The 21,074-nt window shown below is 44.0% G+C and overlaps 1 protein-coding gene across 21 annotated transcripts in view; it reads left to right on the top strand.

Annotated features, from left to right (window-relative positions):
- PTK2 (protein tyrosine kinase 2) overlaps positions 1-21,074 on the top strand; it is a 430,903-nt gene that overhangs the window by 192,547 nt on the left and 217,282 nt on the right. For all 21 annotated transcript variants that reach the window (XM_030546389.1, XM_030546388.1, XM_030546386.1 and 18 more), the window contains one exon: positions 8,789-8,955. In XM_030546389.1, coding sequence (XP_030402249.1) covers positions 8,789-8,955 — 167 coding nt within the window. The remainder of the gene's footprint in view (positions 1-8,788; positions 8,956-21,074) is intronic.

Below are 21,074 nucleotides of genomic sequence, written 5' to 3'. Positions count from 1 at the left end.
CACCGTGGCCCTCGAGACAGCCGTCCGTATCCTCCCAGACGGACAGCGGCTATGCGCTGGGCACCGACCGGCAGGCGGCGCTGTTTGGTGATCCGCCGCTGCAGGACCAAGGCCCACAACAGTGGGAATTCTGGACACCCTGGGCGTACCATCAGGCCCAGGGCCCCCAGCAGCTCCCTCCTAGGCCGGCGACTGCGGAACGTAGGGCCCCGGAAGCCTCGTTGTCTCGCCCCCCTCCCTCCCCGGAAGGGGAGGAAGGGTCCAAGCAGCAGGACTCCGCTGTGGCTCCGGAGGCAGAGGCGAGGGCTGAGGAAGACCCTCAGTTAGACACTCTCGTGCCGGGGGTCTCATCATCCTCCTCCCCGGATGAGGCGGTGGCGGGTACCTCCTCCAACAGTCCCCCCCCGCTGGATCTCAGGGCGCACCAAGACCTCCTCAGGCGATTGGCTCAAAATCTGAGTCTGCAGGCGGAGGAGGTCTCGGAGATAGAGGATCCAATTGTAACCATCATCTCCTCTGATGCTCCCACCAGGGTCGCCCTGCCCTTTATACGAACCATCCAGGCCAACGCCAACACCATCTGGCAGTCTCCGGCCTCCATCCCTCCGACAGCAAAAGGCGTCGAGAGGAAGTACATGGCCCCTTCCAGGGGATACGAATATCTCCATGTACACCCGACCCCGTGTTCACTGGTGGTTCAATCGGTGAACGATAGGGAGCGTCATGGCCAGGAGGCTCCGGCCCCCAAATCAAGAGAGGCCAGGCGGATGGACCTCCTTGGCCATAAGGTGTATTCGGCTGGGGCGCTGCAGCTCAGGGTCTCCAACCAGCAGGCCCTGCTGAGCAGATATGCCTTTGATTCCTGGGTGGCAGTGGACAAATTTAAGGAGCTGCTGCCACAGGATGCTCGCCAAGAGTTTACGGCCATCTTGGACGAAGGCAAGAAGGTCGCACGCACGGCCTTGCAAGCCTCCTTGGACGCTGCGGACTCGGCTGCCCGTACCCTTGCGTCAGGTGTTACGATGCGTCGCATCTCCTGGCTGCAGGTTTCCGGCCTTCCGCCGGAGCTCCAGCATACTATACAGGACCTTCCATTCGAAGACCAGGGCCTATTTTCTGACAAAACAGACCCCAGACTCAAGAGTCTGAAGGATAACCGAGTCGTTATGCGGTCCCTCGGGATGCACACTCCCGTGACGCAGCGTAGACCCTTCCGGCCGCAACAACAACAACAACAACAACGCAGGCCGTTTTCCCAGTTCCGCCAGCGGCAGGACCTTTACAGGCGCCGCGGCAGGAACGGGAGGCGCAGGCAGTCGGGGAACCAAGGGGGGCAGAACCAAGGCTCCTCAAAACCCCCGCCTGGTCCTAAGCCTTCATTTTGAAGGTGCGCTCGAGGGCGCAGTAACAGTTTCCCCTATGGATCCTTCCCCCCCGTTTTCCAACCGCCTTTCGTTTTTCTTCCCGGCGTGGTCCCAAATAACATCGGACCGCTGGGTCTTAAGCGTGGTGCAGACGGGATACCGCCTGCAGTTTGTTTCGTTTCCTCCTTCCCGCCCTCCTTCCTCGTCCCTCTTCAGGGACCCCTCTCACGAGCAATTCCTTCGGCAGGAGGTGCAGACGCTCCTCAGCAAAGGAGCTATAGAGGCGGTTCCGGAAAACGAGAAAGGCAAGGGGTTTTATTCCCGCTACTTCCTGATCCCCAAGGCCAAGGGGGGCCTCAGGCCTATCCTCGACCTGCGAGAGCTCAACAAATACCTCGTGAAGTTGAAGTTCCGCATGGTATCCCTGGGGACCATTATTCCATCCCTGGATCCGGGAGACTGGTACGCCGCCCTCGACATGCAGGACGCGTATTTCCACATTGCCATTTGGCCGCGCCACAGACGCTTTCTCCGCTTCGTTGTGGGGGCTCTTCATTATCAATTTGCAGTCCTCCCGTTCGGCCTGTCCACGGCCCCGAGGGTGTTTACAAAATGCATGGCAGTTGTCGTGGCGCATCTTCGGCGCAACCGTGTCCACGTGTTCCCTTATCTGGACGATTGGTTGATTCGGGGCACGTCGGAACAGCAGGTGACCAGCCATGTCCGCGTGATCACCGGCATGTTTGCGAGTCTGGGCCTGTTGATAAACACAGACAAGTCCACCCTGAGGCCCACTCAGAAGGTGGAATTTATCGGGGCCGTCCTGGACGCCACTGTGGGCAGGGCCTCGCTGCCTCTGCAGCGGTTCCAGACCATGGCGGCGATCATTCAACGCTTGCGGTCAGCCCCGTTGACGTCAGTGAGGACATGTCTAACCCTGTTAGGCCACATGGCGGCGTGCACCTTTGTGACCGACTACGCTCGGCTCCGCATGAGGCCTCTCCAGCTGTGGCTTATCAGTCATTACAGGCCGGCAAGGCAACCGTTAGACATGTTACTCACAATCCCCCAGAAGGTCTTAGATTCCTTCGGCTGGTGGTTGGACCAGTCCGTATTGTGTGCGGGTCTTCCCTTTCACCCGTCTCAGCCCTCGGTATCCCTGACAACGGATGCCTCAGATCTAGGCTGGGGGGCCCACCTAGGGACCCTGCGGACGCAGGGCCTGTGGTCTCAGGAGGAGGTGGGGCTACACATCAACATGAGGGAGTTGAGAGCGGTCCGCCTTGCTTGCCAAACGTTTTGTCATCAGCTTCAGGGTCGTTGTGTAGCCGTGTTCACGGACAACACGACGACCATGTATTATATCAACAAGCAGGGCGGCACCAGGTCCTCCTCCCTGTGCCTCGAGGCGATACGACTCTGGGACTTTTGCGTAGCCCACTCCATTCACCTCAGGGCTTCCTTCCTTCCCGGAGTACGGAACACGCTGGCGGATCGATTGAGCAGATCCTTCCTGTCACACGAGTGGTCCCTTCGCCCGGACGTCGCTCTCTCCATTTTCCGGAGGTGGGGTTATCCCCGGGTGGACCTCTTTGCGTCCAAGGGGAACGGGAAGTGCCAAGCGTTCTGCTCCTTTCAGGGCAGGGAGCCGGGGTCGATAGCGGATGCCTTCCTCATCCAGTGGTCGACCCACCTGTACTATGCGTTTCCTCCGTTCCCTCTGGTTCACAAGGTCCTCCTGAAGGTGCGCAGAGACAGGGCTCGTGTGATCATGGTGGCCCCGGCATGGCCCAGACAGCACTGGTACACCATGCTGCTGGACTTGGCCGTAGCCGACCCAGTTCCCCTGCCCCTTCATCCGGACCTGATTACCCAGGACCACGGGTCTCTCTGTCACCCAGACCTGCAGTCGCTGCACCTAGCGGCGTGGCTCCTGCGTGGCTAACTGGTTCCGAGCTGCGCTGCTCCACGCCCGTGAGAGAGGTGCTCTTGAGCAGCAGGAAACCGTCCACAAGAGCCACGTATTCGGCGAAATGGAAACGCTTCTCCTGTTGGTGCGTAGAGAGAAATCTCCGCCCTATGGAAGTTTCGGTAACCGAAATCTTAGACTATGTTTGGTCCCTCAAAGAGCAAGGTCTGGCCTTATCGTCGTTGCGAGTCCATCTAGCAGCTATCTCCACCTTTCACCCGGGTGCGGACGGTCGCTCCGTTTTTTCTCACCCGCCGGTGTCGAGATTCCTTAAAGGGCTGGAACGTTTATTCCCTAACGTCCGTCCCCCTGCTCCAACCTGGGATCTTAACCTGGTGTTGTCCCGGCTCATGGGGCCCCCCTTTGAGCCGTTAGCTACTTGCTCCCTGCTTTACCTCTCTTGGAAGGCTGCCTTTCTAGTAGCTATCACCTCAGCTAGACGGGTGTCGGAACTCCGAGCCCTTGTGGTAGACCCCCCATACACGGTCTTCCACAAAGACAAGGTGCAGCTTAGACCGCACCCTGCCTTTCTACCCAAGGTGGTCTCAGCCTTCCACGTCAGCCAAGAGATTTTCCTCCCGGTTTTTTTCCCAAAACCTCACTCCTCAGGCAGGGAGCAGCAGCTCCACTCGCTGGATGTCCGTAGAGCTCTCGCGTTCTACATAGAGAGGACCAAACCCTTCCGCAAATCCCCCAGCTTTTCGTGGCGGTAGCGGACCGTATGAAAGGGCTTCCTATCTCCTCCCAGAGGTTATCCTCGTGGGTTACGTCCTGTATCAGGACCTGTTATGACTTGGCCCATGTCCCTACGGGCCGTGTGACTGCGCATTCTACCAGGGCGCAGGCGTCGTCGCTGGCTTTCCTTGCCCGTGTGCCCATCCAGGAAATCTGTCGGGCAGCGACCTGGTCATCGGTCCACACCTTTGCTTCCCACTACGCCCTGGTACAGCAGTCGAGAGAGGATGCGGCCTTCGGAACTGCAGTGCTCCATGCCGCGACTTCTCACTCCGACCCCACCGCCTAGGTATGGCTTGGGAGTCACCTAACTGGAATGGATGTGAGCAATCACTCGAAGAAGAAAAGACGGTTACTCACCTTTGTAACTGTTGTTCTTCGAGATGTGTTGCTCACATCCATTCCACACCCGCCCTCCTTCCCCACTGTCGGAGTAGCCGGCAAGAAGGAACTGAGGAGCGGGCGGGCCGGCAGGGATATATATTGGGCGCCATGGCGGCGCCACTCCAGGGGGCGACCTGCCGGCCCACTGGAGTTGCTAGGGTAAAAAGTTTCCGACGAACGTGCACGCGCGGCGCGCACACCTAACTGGAATGGATGTGAGCAACACATCTCGAAGAACAACAGTTACAAAGGTGAGTAACCGTCTTTTTTAATGCAGTTAAATGTCTAGGAACAAAGAATGTAGGCCATACTTACACAGTGGGGGGACACTCTCTTAGAAAGCAGTGACTCTAAAAAAGATTTGGGGTTGTGCTTGATAATCAGCTGAACATGAGCTCCCAGTGTGACGCTGCAACCAAAAGGGCTAATGTGATCCTTGGATCCATAAACAGGGAAATCTCAAGTAAGAGTAGTGAGGTTATTTCACCTATTTATTTAGCACTGTCCATCTGGGGCTTCATTCCTGGGTGAAGGGGTTCAGGTTACAGGCCCCCCACCTGTGGTGACAGGGTTCAGGTTACAGGCTCCCCACCTGGGGTCGTGTAGTAATTTTTGTTGTCAGAAGGGGTTTGCGGTGAAATGACATTTGAGAACCCCTGAACTAGATGATTATAATTGTCCCTTTTGGCTTTGGAATCTATGAATAGATGTTGTGTGGCTAAATTCTACTGCAGTAAGCATGAATGTGGGCATTCCACAGTTGTTTTTTTTCCTATGGAAATTTTAAATCTGACTTATTTGAAGCTTTCTAGTCCAGTCCATTTCAATTTATAATTTAAACTTCCTGCATGAAACTTTAACACTCTTATAGCACTTTGAGTGTGTTAAGTGCTGCATTAACATTCATTCTTATAATGTACCTGTGTGGGAGATAAATGTATTCTTTAACTGGGAAACTGATAAGGTGGAATGTGCTCAAGGCCACACAATGGCCATTGATAGGACTGGAGCTCAGGTATTCCTTACCTACACTCCTGGTCCTAGAACACACTGTACAGTTCCATTGGTCATACCTAAGCTTGTGAAATTTTCAGATATCACTGTGGTTAGTGTGTCAAACATTTAGTCATGGCTTACTTCAGGGTGTTTTAGTTCCTACTGTACAGTTGTTAATCAGTTAAACTGTCTGAAAACCTCTGATTAAACATTCTAATCGCTATTACAAAGAGCATCAGGCATGCTTGTGGCAAGGTTTCCCAACTTGTGAAGTCTCTTGTTAGCATGAAAGACAGAGAAGCTGTCATCCATGCACATGTTCTGGCAATTGCTTTTGTCTGGTATTGGAAGTGTCTCTAGACAGTCTGGGGAGGCTTTCCAGAATTCCAGGACTTTCCCTGCATTGTTTAACAAGGGTCAGAATTGAGTACACTGGCCCAAATTATGGCCACCCTGCCAGTAAAACTCATGGAGGTTTAATCTTTTGCTGCTTTGTAACACTAGCAGGCTAAAACAAAATCCTGCTCTACTCTGTGGGAATTTACTAGATTATATGCATGTAGCTGTTTCTCACACAGGGTTAGATCCTCACTTAGTGTCAATTGTTGTTGGTCAGTGGAGCGATCCTGATTTATTCAAGGTGAGAATCTGGCTCCAAATAGTTGAAATTAAACTTCTTCAGTTTTTTTGTGTAAAATTAATGAACTCTCTGTATTAAAAGCTTGAGTGTCTCGATCACATTATTTTCTTATTTTTCCATTTTTGGGTCAAGCTGTAATATTGGAATAGTCTTAGGGTATGGCTACACTTGAAATTTCGGAGCACTGCCGCTCCGAAATTTGGGAGTGTGGTCGGAGCGCCAGCGCTGGGAGAGAGCTCTCCCAGCACTGCACGTAAACCACATCCCTTACGGGTGTAGCTTGCAGCTGCGGCTCCCAGCGCTGCGGCACTGATTACACTGAGGCTTTACAGCGCTGCATCTTGCAGCGCTCAGGGAGGTGTTTTTTCACACCCCTGAGTGCGAAAGTTGCAGCGCTGTAAAGTGCCAGTGTAGCCAAGCCCTAGGGAAGCCTGATAGCAAAATACTATATTTATTTTGATTTGTAGTATGCACCAGTTCTTGTGCTCTGCGTAAATGTACAAGTTTGTAAAATAATAATTACAGTAAAGGTTGTCTTAATTTCATTCTTCAGTATATTTAATTTTTGATAAATGTATTTGTTAACTTATTAGATTGTAAAAAGTACTTCTCATCAGTTTACTGTACTTGAGAAGAGAGGTGAATCCATTTTACTTATCTGTCTATTAAGTCGTATTTACCTTTCATCTCCATTCTCCAAATGTTTTCTAAATTTCTCACTGAATGGCCTACCTCTGCTTGTTTACTTTTCTGCGAAATGTTCTAGATAAAACTTGTTCTCACTTTATAGGATAATAAAAAAACAAAAAATCACAATATGTATTTAGAGTTTAAGCTCTCAGGTTGGGACATGTTGTTTAACACAGCTAACCTGTTGTACAGCAGTGTAGTACAGTACCACGTATGCAGACTGTGTTACCTATGTATTCAACTTGTGTATTTATTGACAGTGTTTTCAGCTCGAAAGAGTACTGTCTTGATACTTACTTGATTTTGGTGCGATTAGTTACGTGAACGGAAGAGTTATTGCGCTTTTCTGGAATAAGGTTAAGAAATATTTTGTGTTTTTAAATTGAGACTGGGATTTCAAAGGGATTTAGGCACCCAGCTCCCACTGGCTTTCCATGAGAATTAGGCACTTGATTTCCTGAGCCCCATTAGAAAATACCAGGCTGATAGTTAGGGAAGCTCTTGAATCTCCTCCTCATTTCTTTTCTGGCCACACACTTGATTATCTACGGTAGCAGTTTCCGACTACGGCTTATCTGTCAATATTTTTAATGCTTTGTTGGTGTGGAAAATATCCAATTTTGCCTTGACTTCATTTCCCAAATTCATCTCTGTCGTATTTCAGTTTGAGTACAACTGCCTTTTCAGAACATTGACCCCTATTTTCATTATTGACAAGACACTGTCCTTCATGGGCAGATTTCTGAAGTGAGCTGTGCATGTTTTGCGCTTTATTTGTGTGACCTTCAGAAAAAAGCATGCTTGCCAAAATGTCAGGCTTTACTTACACAGAAATTGCCCTTAGTGTAAGGAGAGGGTTAAATATTTCTCTTTGTACATCTAAGTACTCTTGGAAGTAGGAGTGCTCTTTGTAACCCTGGATATGAGCAACTGTATTCTGCAGTGTTTGGTACAGTATACAAACAGCCGTACATAAAAGCAGGCTTCTGTTAAATGTGAAAAAACAAACTTCATCAGCTTTAGCACCCTTGTGGTCAGTACCACAATAGCAAAGCTAAGTGGGACAGGACATTAGCGTACTGTTTAATTTGTCTTGCCTTTCCTGTTTGTAGGCCCCACATCATCTTCACCCCTGTTGCACCTCAGCATACACTACGCTACTGATGACTCATCAATCAAAGATTCTGCTGGACTAGAGACCCCCATAAGGGTCAGATTTTTATAGTATTGCACAGTTTCAAAAGTTGTTTTTCAATCATTTAAACCCTTTGGGATATAAAATAATGAACTTTGCAAAACTGCCCTATATTGTGCAAACTGTTACTTACCTAGCCCCTGTAGTCCTGCTCCCCCTCCTGTGGGGCTCTGTGGCAGATACCTGTGGGCTTTTCCTGGACTTTGACTATTCCTTGCCTGGAGCTAGTGTAAGCTATAATTTATGAAAGGACAAATCAGGGGTACAATTTTTCTGTTAGAAAAATCTACCTGAGTAGATGCTTCTTGCATTAGAAATGTTTCTGCCATTGTAGAGATAAATGTTGACCCTCAAGGACAAGTTAGATGGAAAAATCAAGGGTTCATGTGTGAATTAACCTTTTACTAAATCCTGTTTGTTCAAGCACAAAAGAGGAGGAAAGCTTCTGACTGTTTTCCTAATGTAGGTAGGGAGTGACTGTTATGATTTGCGGAAGAGTTAGAAATATTTAACAAGTAAAAGGTGGTGTTTTTTTTTAAATCTGCAAATCTGCCCCTTTTCCTCTCCAGCATTTTCTCTATGTAGTGGCTCAGTTTTGGTAAGATACATGACTGGTACAGATTCATGTAAAAGCATATAACTAAAAATTCAGAACTGGAATTATGGTTTAACAGTTAGTAACTTATTTTCTTGCATTCCTAATAAATGTAGCTATGTCGGATCCATTGATTAGCCCTCTGTATAAAGTATGATATACCCTTTACAGGCATGTACTAAAAGTTTTATAACAAAATGTGCATTTTTGTGTGTTTTAGGGCATAATTCAGAAGATAGTGGACAGTCACAAAGTAAAGAATGTGGCCTGTTATGGATTACGGCTTAGTCACCTGCAATCTGAGGAGGTCCACTGGCTACATCTGGACATGGGTGTATCCAATGTGAGGGAGAGGTTTGAATTAGCCCACCCTCCAGAGGAATGGAAGTAAGATTATAAACCTGTTCAGTTTCAAAATCAAATCATTATGTTCTATTTGCCATAAACTTTGTATAATCTTTTATTTTATGAAGAAAATCCTTTTGCAGAACTCCTGAGAATAGGACTAGTAGAAAGGGAGACAGCTGCCTATAGTTACCCAGCAAAAAGCTAGAAGAAATAAGAAAGTGCCCTGGTATTCCAGAGGAAAGGCTCATTGGCTAGAAGGGAATTCTGCCAACTATGAAGAGCTGTTAAGTCTAATTTGAGCCTGCAAACCTTAGAGTGGGAGAAGAGTAGGATGAGACTTGCTAAATATGTAGTAGGCCCAGTGAATCATAACATTTAATTGTATCCCTGTTTTAAGCATAAAAATGCTGTGATGCATTTAAAAATACTTCTAAAAGGGCATTTTATATTCTCTTTAAAAGAAAGTAGGGAAGTGTTGTTAAGCTTCATATAATGCAGCTATCATTTAACTAAGACAAATGTTAATTTGTTTAGAAATGTACAGATTAAGAATGGGTTAAGATTCTCCAGGTGAGATTTAATTGCCAAATCTGTTCTTAATATACAAATCAGAGAAGAATGCAGCTGTCTGTCTTAAATGGCTTGCTTCTGCAGTGCTAATAGAAGTAAAAAGCCATAGAAAAACTCTGTCAGAAAAGTGAAGAGATATATATCTGAATAAATACATGGAGCAGATCTACAGAGGAAGAACTGTTCAAAGTCAGTTAATTCAGGTTAATCCTATCACTTGTGTTATGCAGGAAGTCAAACTCGGATGATCACAGTGATCCCTTCTGGCCATATAATCTATGAATATAATCAGTTTTCTGACCATAGCACACTTTACACAGGATTACTAGTCATTTAAAACCCCGTAAATATGTTCTTCTGAAGAACTTTAGTAAGCAGTCTGCATGTAATTTCTTGAAACTTGAATTGCTAGATAATTTACTAGTTAAATGCTTACCACATCTAGCACATCTGATTCTGTGAGTTTATTAATTCACTTTTAGCGGGTAGCCTGTCACACTAAATGAGAAAGTTTAAAACACTGGTGTCAGAAATATTGCACATTTTCTTCTGTGTACACGACATTTCAGGTCTTCCTGTATGTTTTAATGATGCAGATTGATAATTTTTTTCAAACAAATTATCATAAATAATACTTTGAAGTGTCTTTTGGGGGGGAAATATTCTGTTCTCATAATATGGCCAGAACTAAATATGAGATATGAATGATTTATGCAATGGATATTTCTTACCTATTGTCAGAGTGCCAGTTTCATTTATATTATGTGATGCAACCTATATGTTACATATTACAAAACAAAGTTAATCAGTTTTAAAAGGAAAGTTAGATAATTGTTTTGAAATTTGGATAACAGGATTGTATAAAAACCTCAGACAAGTGTCATGATAAGATATAAATTATTAAGTACATCTCTAGAGTGTCATTTTATGCTTTATCGAATGCAAGCAGCCTGACTTACCTTTTAAACCCATAGAGATTTGCTTTGAATAATCAAAATATTGCTGTCATATTTGTAATACTATAAAACAGAGCATTTAGGATCAGATGACAGTACTTGTTAAAATATTTAGATTAGTAGAGTAAGAGAGAAGTCCTGGAATGGTGCTTGAATTAATATCATCCTATAACATAATCATCCAGTAACTGCTGCTCATAATGGGAATTTTTTAATGATTTTAATTTAAGACTGTGTATTCAATATACATGGGAAGTGTATTCTCTAATATTCTTTTAGATCAGTCCAGATGCTTGGATTATACTTCCCATCAGCAGGAGGAGATAGAAAATGATAAAAATTCTTGGAACAAATTCTATCCCTAACATAAGTGATTTTTGTGATGCTATTGGATACTATTTCCAGAGGAACAGTAAGGGAGGTGACTCTGTATTCACACTGCACTGCAGTAGACTCCTATGGCTGTGGTTAAGGCTCAGGATAAGTAATAAATTCAGACATACAAGGTCAGCCACAGTTTGTTAAGCCAGACATCTCTTATCTCTTCCAGTGGCATTCAGTTCAGCTGTAAGAGCAGACGTAGCCCAGTTTCACAGCAGTGCCAGTGGGTAACCATCCTAATGAAAATTAGCAGAATGCAATTCTGTAACGAGTGAAGGAGTAAGAAGTAGCTGTTTGTTAGGAGTCCAATTGCCCAAGCCTTAAACTTGCTTTAAGATACCACTGTGGCCTTGTCTTCGCTGCTGAAAAATGTACGTTTTTTATTCTTGGGCAGCTCACACACATAACTATCCCAAGGTAAAAACACAGTAAGACAGTACACTTCAATTTTACTGTGAGATAAACTAGGTGAGGTCATCACAAGGCAGCGAGATAGTGCTGATCTTGCCTAGTTTACCTGATGGTAAAACAGAAGTGCATGGGATAGGTGATACACATGAGTTATAGAATCATAGAATATCAGGGTTGGAAGGGACCTCAGGAGGTCATCTAGTCCAACCCCCCCTGCTCAAAGCAGGACCAATCCCCAGACAGATTTTTGCCCCAGATCCCTAAATGGCCCCCTCAAGGATTGAACTCACAGCTCTGGGTTTAGCAGGCCAATGCTCAAACCACTGAGCTAAGAGTGACTATTATCTGAAAGTAAAACACACACACCTTTTTTAGCAGTGTAGACAATGTCTTCAACTGTTACAAACCCCCAGAGAGGTTCAAAAGGATGATGTGAGTGAACACCGGAGACTTTATCAGTGAAACTAAGTGCTTATTTGTTCATTGATAACATTCATTCTATTCAGGAAACTAATATTGAGGAACACAGGTGTATTGTATACTACAATGACTATTGGCTCTCTTTCTCATTTCCTCGATATGCAAGATCTAGCATTGCAAACAGAGGTGTTTTATACCAAATTGATATGCAGGTTATACGCCTAATTATTATAAAACACTTAATCTTCCAAATTAAATTGAGATTTGTTAATCCAGTAACAAGCCAGTTACCATTAGATGCATCCTGTTGTTATGTAAATTGTTTTTTTAACATTGGTGATGAATCTGCTTTGTTAAAAATTCTTTGTAGAAATAATTGATTAGTGCAGTTAAGGAAAAATACAACTTAAAAGATCAAGATTTCAGAAACTTAGCAACTTGTCCAGAAGGCAAAAGCTATTTTGTACTGGTGCCTATATTTAGTACATTAGGTTCTCTTAATATGATAATAAAGAGGCTTTTATAGTCTGCTACATGAAGTCCAATTCAGTTTGACACAACTTGTGAGAAAGGAATGATAATCACAGTAACAAGCAAATTCAGACTTACAGGGGAATCACTTGCCTCTAAGAACATGAGCCAGAAAAAGGTTTGCAGTGCTGCAAATTCAGAGACTGATTTACTACTATTTTGTTCTGTGTAGCACAAGAGAGCTGTACCTAGATTGGAGGGAGAGATTTAACTGAAATGTTTGGCGCTGAAATGTGTGTGGAAAGGAGAGAATGGAGCTTTGCAGAGCATAAAGCAAGTCCTTCTGGGTGAACTAGATTTACAATAATTTGCAGTAGTTACTTGAGCCAGGATAGTATTTAATATAGTCACAGGCAAAACTTGCTGTGCATAAAAAAAAGCAGAGACATGTCTGAAGTTTAAACTTAGCTTTCTGGCCATATCATCATATTGAATAGTTTTCTCTTTCTTCTTATTTCTAAAAGGTATTAATAATCAGTTTCTGTTTTATACAATTACACTCACGTTATAAACAGCTCTGCAGAAGCATGTTGCAGAAATGAACTCTAGGGGTTCTCTCTAATTCAGTCTATAGCTAATTCTAATAGAATGATAGAAATATAGGTCTGGGAGGGACCTTAAGAAGTCCTCACATCCAGTCCTCTTTGCTCAGACAGGACCAAGCAAACATAGACCCTTCCTGATAGGTATCTGTTCAACCTGTTCTTAAAAACCTCCAATGACTCCACAGCCTCCCTTGGAAGCCTGTTCCAGAACTTAACTACCTTTATAGTTAGAAAGCTTTTCTTGATATCTAACCTAAATCTCCTTTGCTACAGATTAAGCCCGTTATTTCTTGTCTTTCCTCCTCTGGTCAGGGAGAACAACTTATCACTGTCCTCTTTGTAACAGCTCTTAACATATCTGAAGATTATCAGTCCTTCTTCAGTGTTCTTTTCTCAAGACTAAACATGCTCAGTTTTTTAACCTTTCCTCATAAGCCAGGTTTCTGACAGGTTGTTGCTTTCCTCTGGACTCTCTCTAACTTGTTCACACCCTTCCTAAATTGTGGTGCCCAAAAATTGGACACAGTACTCCAGCTAAGACATCACCAGTTCCAAGTAGAGCCAGACAACTATCTCCTGTGTCTTACATATAACACCCATTAATACACCTGAGAATATTAGCCTTTTTCACAATTGTATCATGTTGTTGACTCATATTTAGTTTGTGATCCACTATACCCCTCCGAGCCTTTTCAGCAATGCCATCGCCTTGCCAGTTATTCCCCATTTTGTAGTTGTGCATTTTATTTTTCCTTCCTACATAAATTATTTTGCACTTGTCTTAATTACATTTCATTGTGTTGAATTCAGACCAATTCACCAAATTTGTCAACGTTGTTTTGAATTCTCATCCTGTCCTCCAAAGTGCTTGCAATACTTCCCAGCTTGTGTCACCTGCAGATTTTATAAGCATGCTCTCCATTCCATTATCCAAGTCATTAATGAAAATATTGAAAAGTACCGAACCAGGACTGACCCTTGCAGGATCCCACTAGATAAGTCTTCCCACTTAGCGAACTATTGATAACTCCTGTTTGAGTATGTTCTTCCAATCAGTTTTGCACCCACCTTATAGTAATATCATCTAGATTGCATTTCTCTAGGTTGCTTACAGGAAAGTCATATGGGAATCTGTCAAAAGTCTTTCTAAAATCAAGATGTAACACATCTATTGATTCCCCCCATCCACTAGGCTAATAAACCTGTCAGAGAAGGAAATTAGATTGGTTTGGCTTGATTTCTTCTTGACAAATTCATACTAGCTATTTCTTATAACCCTGTTATTCTCTAGGTGCGTACAGACTAATTGTTGAATAATTTGTTCCAATCTCTTTCCAGGTATCAAAGTTAGGCTGATGGTCTGTAGTTATCCAGGTCCTCTTTGTTCCACTTTTTAAAGATAGTACTATGCTTGCCCTTCTCCAGTCCTCTGGGACCGCATCCATCCTTCATGAGTTCTCAAAGATAATTGTAATGGTTCTGAGATGGCTTCAGCTAATTCGTTAAGTAGCCTAGAATGAAGTACTTCAAGCCCTACCATCTTGAATTCATATAACTTATCTAAATATTCTTTAACCTGTTCTTTCCCAATTTTGGCTTGCATTCCTTCTGCCTTGTTATTACCTATTGTGTGGAGTGTTTGGTCATCAACCTTTTTAGTAAAAACTGAAGCAAAATAGGCATTAAACATCTCCACATTCTTGATGTTGTTAGTTCTCTTTCCCTGTTATGTGGCAGATCTACACTTTCCTTCATCTTTCTCCTAATATATTTAACAAACCTCCTCTGACTGCCTTTTATGTCATTTGCTAAGTGTAACGCATTTTTACCTTAGCCTTTCTGTATTTGTCTCTACACATTTGTGGTTTTTTGTACACTGTATCAATTTGTCCATGTTTCCATTTTTATAGGATTCTATTTGGATTTTCAAATTGTTAATCATTCCTGATGGAATATGTTGGCCTCTAATCATCCTTCCCATCTTTCCTTCACACGGAGACAGTTTGCAATTGTACTTTTATATTGTTGTCTTGAGAAACTGACAGCTCTCCTGAACTCCTTTTTCCTTTAGATTTTCTTCCCATGGGAAGAACCTACCAGTTCTCTGAGTTTAAAGTTTTGAAGTCCATTGTCCTTTTTCTGCTGCTCTCATGCCTTCTTTTGTTAGAATCATGAAATCATGAAGCATGATCACTTTCATCAAAATAGCCTTCCACCTTCAGATTTGCTACTGACTCCACCCTGATGTTCAGAATCAAATCTAAAACGGCTGTCCCCCCTCTGCTTTCTGAAACAAAAAGTTGTCACCAGTACATTTTAATAACTTATTGGAAATTTTGTTTTTTTGCCATACTACTCTTCAAACAGTCTGCATAATTAAAGTTGCCCATTACTACTAGGTATTTTGTTTTGGATGTTTCTGATTCCAAAAAAATAAACATTCCTTGCACAGTATTTTAAAATTCTGCATATTTTATTTGTCAAAATAAGACTATATAATCATACCAGTTTCAATTATTGTGGTAATTTATTGCAAAATACCTGTCAGGGAGTATATCTGTAACAATACAGAGACACATAAAAATTCTCCCAGGAGTAGAGTTAAAAAAAGCCCTACAAAACAACCCAGTTTCCGTTTCTCTGCCCCATCTCCTGCCAGAGCCCAGCCGGGGAGAGACACTCAGACCTCCTCTCTCCAGAGCCCAGCCATGGGGCACCCCCCAGCCCAGACACTTACGTCCCCTCCTCCACCTCCCCCCAGAACCCAGCCATGGGGGGGGCCCCCCATAGCCCAGGGATCCAGAAGGAGAAATGGCTTGATACTGGATCCTGGGTTTGTGTGGAGTTTCCTGCACACCATCTCCTTCCTTTAATGTGTGCTGGGAACTGCAGCTGCCCAAAACCCTTCAGCTCTGTCCCTCTGTGAGCTAGGCTCTGCTGGGTCCAGTTGCAGCCAGCAGCTCTACAACCCGTTTCTGTGAGGGAAAAGGAAATTCTGTGCACAACATTAATTTCATAGAATATCAGGGTTGGAAGGGACCTCAGGAGGTCATCTAGACCAACCCCTGCTCAAATCCCCAAAACAGATTTTTGCCCCAGATCCCTAAGTGGCCTCCTCACGGATTGAACTCACAACCGTGGGTTTAGCAGGCCAATGTTCAAACCACTGAACTATCAGCAGGCCTTCTTCCCAGAATGGCATCCTATGGTTGAGGAAGCTGAAGCCCTCCCTTTGGCACCATCTTTGCAGCTATACATCCATCGTCAAGATGCACATGTCCCTACTTGGGCCCTTACCCTCAACTAGGATGATGAACAAGAATACAAACTATGCCTCTGATTTCTAGATCTCACTCCCAGATCCCTGTAGTCACTGCTGATCTGCTAAGGTCATATCTGATAATACGATTAGTGCCCACTTGTATGAGCATTGTGGGGAAGTGGTTAGAGAGATGGATGAGCCTCAGCAGCCTTTCTGTAAGATCTCCCAATGTGCAACATCTCCAGGCAGGAAGCTCACCTCCCCAGGACATCAGGTCAGGTCAGGAGATGGTTGCCTCCACCCTCCTGAGTGCAGTACTAAAACACTAGCACCGTATGCCCCATCTTGGGTGTGATGGCCATGAGCCTCCCAGCTTTGAGGGCAATGGGCTCCTCCTCCTCAGCCACTGGGATCTGTTCGTCACCTCCTGTTGCCAGTATAGCATACCAGTTCTTCATCTTGATGATTGGGGTACCTGGGTAGGGAGTAGAACACTGCCTGCTGCCCAAGATGGCGAGCAGCCAGTCTCGTCCCCCTAGAGCAGCTGGTTTGCCATCCTCCTCTGGTGCTTCTGTGGTCACCTAATATCCGCCATCCCCGATGTTTCCATGTGTGTCCTATCAATGAAGTCCTCACACTCCTGGATGCTACACAGTTGAGCCACCTCCTCCTGCAGCTTTCCTCTGGGACTCCACCAACCTACAGCTCTTACATCCAGGTTATTCCCCCTGGCAGGCTTTTATCAGCGGGAACATACAGGCTGCATTCCCAGCAAGTCAAGACCAGGGCCTGGTGGAAGTCTCCAGGGTCAGGATGGCTGGCTAGGACACAACCCTGCTTCCCTGTCTTTCTTTGCTGACAAACTCAGCTGCTGACTCCCTTAGCCTCCCATATGCCTTCATGTCACCAGCCATGTGTCTTAAAATTTAAAACACTTTAGAGTGACAGAAACTGTATAAATATAAGATGAATGGCTAACCAGCCAATATATCTTAAATTAATTGTCTAGTGAGTGATTGTCATATGTTATTCTCAGAGGTGGATTAGAGTGAATCTCACAATATTCAGTAGATGTTTACTCTTATGTTGAGATGTGGAAAGAACAGGCATTTTTTTTATTGGAGGACTATTCACATTAAATTCATGGCATTAAAGAAGATATGTGATGACTTCCTAAGGTTACAAAAGTACAATAAAGAATAGAGTTGAGAGAACAGCAATAAAAATTATTATGGCATTGTAGAGAATGGTTTATTAGGAAAGATTAAAAGAACTAAATATCAGTATCTTGCTTAGCAGATGTTCACGGGTGACAGTTTATAAACATTTGAAGGGTAGGAACAGCAGGGAAGGAGAGGTTACGTACAATAGTGCAAAGACAAGTATGAAGTTAAGAGAAGGAACATGTAAAATGTAGATCACCACAGACTTCTGAACTATGAGTAATTATTATAGTACAGAATAGTCTGCCATGGGAAATGGTGGAAGTGCCATTGACACTAGTATGTTGGACATGGTTAGGGAACAATTCTTCATTGAAAGGGACAGAGACTGTCGTCCAACAGGCCTTTCTCATCTCCTATTTGTACCTCATACTTTTGTAATTCAATACTATCTTGACTATTTCATCTTCTGTTGTATGATGGAGATGGGTTCATTAAATCTGTATCAAGATACAGATATATGTAGAGTTATCTTGGGGTTTTTTTTTTTTGTTTGAAATCTGTCCTAATTCTGTTTCAGCCACAGTATATTACATGTTGAAATAAAAAGCAAAGTAAAATGGAAACTAAATATCATACTAGTCTACCTGAAGCTTTTAGGCTTTGCATTAGAGTTACTTTTAAAATTAAATTGTATGTTAAATAATGTGTTTTAATTTTCTCTAATGCAGTTGGTGACATACATGATGAAAAACTATAGTACGTGCTCCTTTGCCTTTATATTATGCTTCTTGGTATATTTTTTAGTTAGATTTAATCTCAACCTTCTCCTTAAGGTTGTATTTAGTCACTAGAATGCTGAAATCACATGAGAAGGATAACAATTCCCTTCTAGTACAAAAGAGGGGGCACTAGAGGTAATAAAAGATTGCGGAAAAAGCAGTTTTTAGAGAAATGAAAACTTCTAAAAAATGTAAAATCTAGAAAGCTAGTATGTGGCTGAGGACTGAAGATATATCAAGATATATAATAGAAGGGCAAAATAAGACAAGGAAAGAGAAAAGAGGGAAAATAGTTGTTTTTTAAACAGGAAATTTGCTTCATTCTACATTTGACTCAGTAGTGTAGCGTAGTGGTGATTTGGTTTTTTCCAGTGGAGAAATAATCTTCCTTGAGTTTTCCTGATTTTGGACAAGGTATGGATGACACTACCTTCCCTCTCCAGACATAAGCCCACACATGCTACAGGCCTAATTTTTTGGTTGGAAAAAAGGACTATTTTTGTTTACATCTTGCTGTGCATCATGCAGCTGTCTTTTTATATGTCTGAGGATTCATTGATTTTTTTAAAAAGTTTGTTTCATTTTATGCCAGAGGCTGAGCATGCACTTTGTTTTTGAAGAGAACCTCAAAATATCATGAAAAAAACCTGAGTATTGTAAATCCATAGTTTTATGTGAATAATAAAATATTTACATATATTATTCACTGTAAGCATGTGGACTCAGCCCTGCGGTGCCTCCTGCTGGTCTCTTAGGGAATTAGCTCAATTTCCAGCCCAGAGCACCCTCTGCAGGCCGGTGATCTGCCTTACTGCTTGCTGTTGGCCCCCGTGTCCCTCCCAGGACTCAGTGTCCCTTTTACCAGGGGTGCTGTCCCCTGGCAGTAACCCCTTTCTCTCAGGGTCTCCCCCTCCCAGGGGAACCCCCACCCACTATGCCCACCTTGCCTCAGTATCAGGCTACTGCCAGTCATCATCTAGCCCCCATACCCTGGGGCAGACTGCAGTATCAGCCTACTCATCATAGGAAAAGGTTGGGTTTGGACCTGCTGCCTTTATCTACCCCTGGGCTGCCCTCTGCAACCCCCGGTACCTGTTGCCTTCTAGTAGGCTGCAGCCTGGGGCTTTCCAGGCTGGGGCTTCCCAGCCGTGCTCCACTCAGGTACCCTGCCTCTACCTCCCTGCAGCCTTCTCCCTCTACAGACAGAGGAAGACTGTTTGGGATCCTGGCTCACAGCCTTTTTATAGAGGCCAGCTGTGGCCTGATTGAGGTGTGGCCCAGCTGTGACTGCTTCCCCAATAAGCCCAGCTTTTAGAGCTGCAGCCCTCTCCAGGGCTGCTTTTTAAACGCCTCAGGGCAGGAGCGGGTAACCACCCCATTACGTTCACTATAGACTGAGTATTCAACAGTAGAAAAAGGCAACACAGCAAATCAAAATTCTATAACTGTTTGCCATTTTTGTGAGGTTGGGATTCATTACCCATTCAAACAAGTTAATGCAGCAAAGAATCCTGTGGCACCTTATAGACTAACAGACGTTTTGGAGCATGAGCTTTCGTGGGTGAATACCCACTTCCTCAGATGCATGCATCTGAGGAAGTGGGTATTCACCCACGAAAGCTCATGCTCCAAAACGTCTGTTAGTCTATAAGGTGCCACAGGATTCTTTGCTGCTTTTACAGATCCAGACTAACACGGCTACCCTCTGATACTAAACAAGTTAATGTGATTTTAGTCAGTAACTTTGTCTTTGTCAGGTATGTCTGCCTTAACTTGTAATCCTTAACATTATTTTCTTCAAGTTGCTAAGCAGCCTTTCCGATCCTACTGAAACCAGCAATATGAAATTTCACAACAAAAGCTTGTTACTATGCACAAACCATTAAATATATTGTTTCAAAATGTTTCTAATTAACAAAGATTATATAGCTGGCCATCTTGCTAAAATGCTGTGCTGTTTGTGATATGCTGGATTTACGCTGAATGAGACTATTAGATTCTAAGATCTTAGGGGTAGGGACCACCTGATAGGATTCTTTAGATGCCACTGCAGTACCAATAATTAATAATACTCAGTCAGTTTCCAAACAGTTTTACTATTTATAAACAAAAGAAAAACTTTAGGGAGACCTGAAACTCTGGCATAGCCAGTAAATCAAAGTGACTGATAGTCCTGCCTCTCTGGACCTCCTGCTGTAATTGAATGGTGTGGCAATGTCATGGTGGGATTTAGATTTTTGAGTTATTGCATGCACCTTAGTACCTAATGTGGGATATGCCTATCTGTTGTGAAATCCTCCTATAGGTAAATCCCAACAATTCCATTGGGGTAGTCCCACGAGTAGATATTGCAGCACCTTTATTTGATAAGAGATTGAGCCTTTTCCAGCTGAAAATGAGCCTTTGGCTAATGCACAGGTTGTGGCTCCCTGATGGGCTATACCAGTTGCCATTTTCACTTGGAACAGCACCTGTCTACTCACTTTTGCCAACAATGCATTAAACATTCATGCTTGTGCTCACCAGGAAACATAGTGATTGTTACTTGCTCAGATCAATAGTCCATCATCTTAGCTTCAGCTGCTACCACTACCTACAGCACCTACAGCAAGACCTGGCAGCCCACCCAGGTCTGTGAGGTCAATACCTCAGTCCTGATAACAGCCTCTTTGAACCAGTATAGATCTGCAAGCCCATCAGGAAAACATAATTATCTGTTACAGCAAGAGGTTCAAACCTACTACTCACCTCTCCGTGCTTCCTACTCATAAGAACTGCCAAAGCTCTTTCCTTCCAAACCACCCCAATGAGATGAGGGTTTCCAGTAAACATAGTGCCAGGTATACTTTTTCCTCTGAACCTCAGTATTACTGGGCTGTCAAAATGATGGTTTCCCATTTAATTAAATTAATTTAAATTGTAATTGCTTTTTTAATAAAATTTTAAGAGCACTTGCAAATTATAGAGGTCTGGGGTTTTTTTGTTTTTTGTTTTGGACATTCTAATCATAGAATCATATGTAGGGCTGGAAGGGACCTTGAGAGGTCATCAAGTCCAGACACCTGTGCTGAGTCTGGACCAAGTATACCTAGACCATCCAGGACAGATCCTTGTCAAACTTGTTCTTTAAAAGCTAC

This window comes from Gopherus evgoodei, unplaced genomic scaffold, assembly GCF_007399415.2.
Source record: "Gopherus evgoodei ecotype Sinaloan lineage unplaced genomic scaffold, rGopEvg1_v1.p scaffold_44_arrow_ctg1, whole genome shotgun sequence".
NCBI classification, from domain to species: domain Eukaryota; kingdom Metazoa; phylum Chordata; order Testudines; family Testudinidae; genus Gopherus; species Gopherus evgoodei.
The sequence above is the reverse complement of the archived record's forward strand: the minus strand, read 5'-3'. Positions and strand labels throughout refer to the sequence as shown.